This window comes from Colobus angolensis, unplaced genomic scaffold (assembly GCF_000951035.1).
Source record: "Colobus angolensis palliatus isolate OR3802 unplaced genomic scaffold, Cang.pa_1.0 Scaffold476, whole genome shotgun sequence".
NCBI classification, from domain to species: Eukaryota; Metazoa; Chordata; class Mammalia; order Primates; family Cercopithecidae; genus Colobus; species Colobus angolensis.
The window spans coordinates 442536-446134 of NW_012118221.1; the positions used below are offsets into that span (position 1 = coordinate 442536).

The following is a 3599-nucleotide window of genomic DNA, read 5'->3' on the forward strand; positions in this document are numbered from 1 at the left end:
GGAGGCTGAGGCAGGAGAATGGCGTGAACCTGGGAGGCGGAGTTTGCAGTGAGCTGAGATCCGGCCACTGAGCTCCAGCCTGGGCAACAGAGAGAGACTCCGTCTCAAAAAAAAAAAAGACCTTTCAAGTTTTGGTTGGGCATAGTGGCTCACATCTGTAATCCCAGCACTTTGGGAGGCTGACGCAGGCGGATCACCTGAGGTCAGGAGTTCGAGACCAGCCTGGCCAACGTGTTGAAACCCCATTTCTACTAAAAATACAAAAATTAGCTGGGTGTGGTAGCGCGTGCCTGTAATCCCAGCTACTTGGGAGGCTGAGGCAGGAGAATTGCTTGAACTCAGAAGGCGGAGGTTGCAGTGAGCCGAGATCATACCATTGCACTCCACCGTGGGCAACAGAGTGAGACGCCATCTCAAGAAAAAAACTTTCAATTTTTTTGGTATTTTTTGTTTCTTTAGAGATAGGGTCTCACTCTGTTGCCCATGTTAGGAGTGCAGTGGCACAGTCATAGCTCAATGAAGCCTTGAACACCTAGGCTTAAGTGATCCTCCTGCCTCAGCCTCCCAAGTACCTAGGAGGTGTATGCCACCATGCCAGACTAATTTTTTGTTTTTGTTTTTGTAGAGATGGAGTCTCCGTATGTTGCCCAGGCAGGTCTTAAACTCCTGGGCTCAAGTGATTCTCCTGCCTCAGCCTCCCAAAGTGCTGGGATTACAGACATGAGCCACCACACCCACCCCTGTTTTAAAACTTCTTGTGTGTTGATGTATACCTTGTTTTCTTTAGATTACTTCTGTGGTGTACATTAGATATTGTTGAGGTTATTAAGACTAGAAAAATAACTGGTTAATAAATTGAGTTACCAGTCATGTATAAAACTATAATGTATCTACTGAATTAGTGCTTAAAATAGTACAGGGTGCAGTGGCTCCCATCTTTAATCCCAGCACTTTGGGAGGCCGAGGAGGGTGGATCACAAGGTCAGGAGATCGAGACCATCCTGGCTAATACGGGAAATACAAAAAATTAGCCGGTGTGGTGGTGGGTGCCTGTAGTCCCAGCTACTCGGGAGGCTGAGATAGGAGAATGGCGTGAACCCGGGAGGCGGAGCTTGCAATGAGCCAAAGTCGTGCCACCGCACTCCAGCCTGGGCGACAGAGCAAGACTCCGCCTCAAAAAAAAAAAACAAAAAACAAAACTGAAAGAAAAAAATTCAGGTTATGTAAACAAAGCAATGGTGGACTATTTACTAACCATGTCACAATCCCTCAGCAACAACTTTTTAATTACTCAAGCTAGAGAAGGGAGTACTAGCTGATAAAAAGGTATGAGTACTAATTCAAGATCTAAATATACTCCCTGGGAGCCAGGTCACCCATAATTTATTATTTTAGGAACAGATCAAATCACCTGATCATAATTTATCTACCAGAAAATGCCCCCAAAACAAAAAACTTGGCCAGGTGCGGTGGCTCATGCTTGTAATCCCAAGACTTTGGGAGGCTGAGAGAGGCTGATCACTTGAACTCAGGAGTTCGAGACCACCCGGGGCAACATACTGAAACCTGGTCTCTGAAAAAATAGAAAAATTAACTGGGCATGGTGGCACATGCCTGTGGTCCCAGCTACTTGGGAGGCTGAGGCAGAAGGATGGCTTAAGCCCAGGAGGTAGAGTGAACTGTGATCATACCACTGCACTGCAGCCTGGGCAACAGAGAAAGACCCTGTCTGAAACAAAACAAAACAGAACACTTTTGGTAAGTGCTTATGACTCAGCATCATTTGATCAAGTATTACATTGTATATAGGAATATACTTACTGGGATGTAATGTTGGGACATGTTGTCCAAGTCTGTCATCTTTTAGCATGTGTAGCAATGTTGTTTTTCCTGCATTATCCAATCCAAGAAATACCAATTTACCAGTTTTCTTATATAATCCTGCAAAGCAAGAGCTATGATTGGTCAAAGTGATATCTGACACTAATTATCCAAATGAAGTTAAATTTGGCCCAATTAAGCTTGGAATTCTAAACCTATTTTCAGTTTTTTTTTTTTTTTTTTTTTTTTTTCCGAGACAGAGTCTTGCTCTGTCACCCGGACTGGAGTGCAGTGGCCGAATCTCAGCTCACCGCAAGCTCCGCCTCCCGGGTTCACGCCATTCTCCTGCCTCAGCCTCCCGAGTAGCTGGGACTACAGGCGCCCGCCACCTGGCCCAGCTAGTTTTTTGTATTTTTTAGTGGAGACGGGGTTTTACCGTGTTAGCCAGGATGGTCTCGGCCTCCCAAGGTGCTGGGATTACAGGCTTGAGCCACCGCGCGCGGCCCTATTTTCAGTTTTAAAAAAGCTATTTTTAATCTATTCATGGCTGGGCACTGTGGCTCACATCTCTAGTCCCAGCACTTTGGGAGGCCGAGGCAGGCAGATCACCTGAGGTAAGGAGTTTCACACTAGCCTGGCCAACATGGTGAAACCCCGTCTATACTGAAAATACAAAAATTAGCCAGGTGTGGTGGCACACGCCTATAATCCCAGCTACTCAGGAAGCTGAGGCAGGAGAATCACTGGAACCCAGGAAGCAGAGGTTGCGGTGAGCTGAGATCATGCCATTGCTCTCCAGCCTGGGTGACAAAGTGAGACTGTCTAAAAAAATAAATAAATAAAAATAAAATAAATAAATCTATTCATGATTTGGGACTTCAGATAATTATAAAACCAAACTTCATCCCAGTCAATAGAATATGTGTGTTGCCTTAACATATCTACAATGCCAAAATGCTGATTACTTTAATTTTAGAAGTATCAATCAGGTATTGATTGATAGATAAATTGATAAACAGAAAAAAGGCAGCATTGACCAATTTATAATAGACTGGAATTGAACTGCTAAATTTCATATTGAACTTAATTAATTGATTTATTTAGAGACAGCGTCTTACTCTGTTGCTCAGGCTGGAGTGTAGTGGCATGATTACAGCTTGCTGCAGCCTCAACTTCCTGGGCTCAAGTGATCCTCCCACCTCAGCCTCCTGAGTAGCTGAGATTACAGGTGTGCACTACCATGCCCGACTAATTTTTGTATTTTTTGGTAGAGATGGGATTTCACCATGTTAGCCAGGCTGGTCTTGAACTCTTGGCCTCAAGCGATCGGCCCACCTTGCCTTCCCAAAGTGCTGAGATTATAGGCGTGAGCCACATGCCCAGCCAAACTTTATTTTTTCCATGTTTAATTGTCTAACCTCCACAGAATTGCATGTGAGCCAGCCACCGCACCTGACTGAAATAAACAAACTTTTAAAGACATTCGGCAATTATAGTTTCAGGCCATCCGTTTTCTAATAAATTCATACTAAAATAACACCTAGTCCTTTGTCCATGCTTAAGTCTAAGAAGTAAATTGTTTGATGTCCTAATCTTTTATTTTTTGGGGGAGAACTATATATATATTTTTTATCATTAAGGAATCTACTTCTATGACTATCACTACTATGAGTGTCATGAAAAAGTAATTTGCCCAAGATTACATAATTTAAAAGGGATGCAATGAGTAACTCAACATATTTGTATGATTACAAAGCTCTTTTTTTTTTTTTTTTTTT

At 43.3% G+C, this 3599-nt stretch overlaps 1 protein-coding gene across 1 annotated transcript in view; it reads right to left on the minus strand.

The window, feature by feature from the left end:
• Nucleotides 1-3599, minus strand: part of SAR1B (secretion associated, Ras related GTPase 1B) — a 57524-nt gene that overhangs the window by 30890 nt on the left and 23035 nt on the right. Inside the window, exon 3 of the mRNA XM_011958817.1 lies at nt 1822-1941. Coding sequence (XP_011814207.1) covers nt 1822-1941 — 120 coding nt within the window. The remainder of the gene's footprint in view (nt 1-1821; nt 1942-3599) is intronic.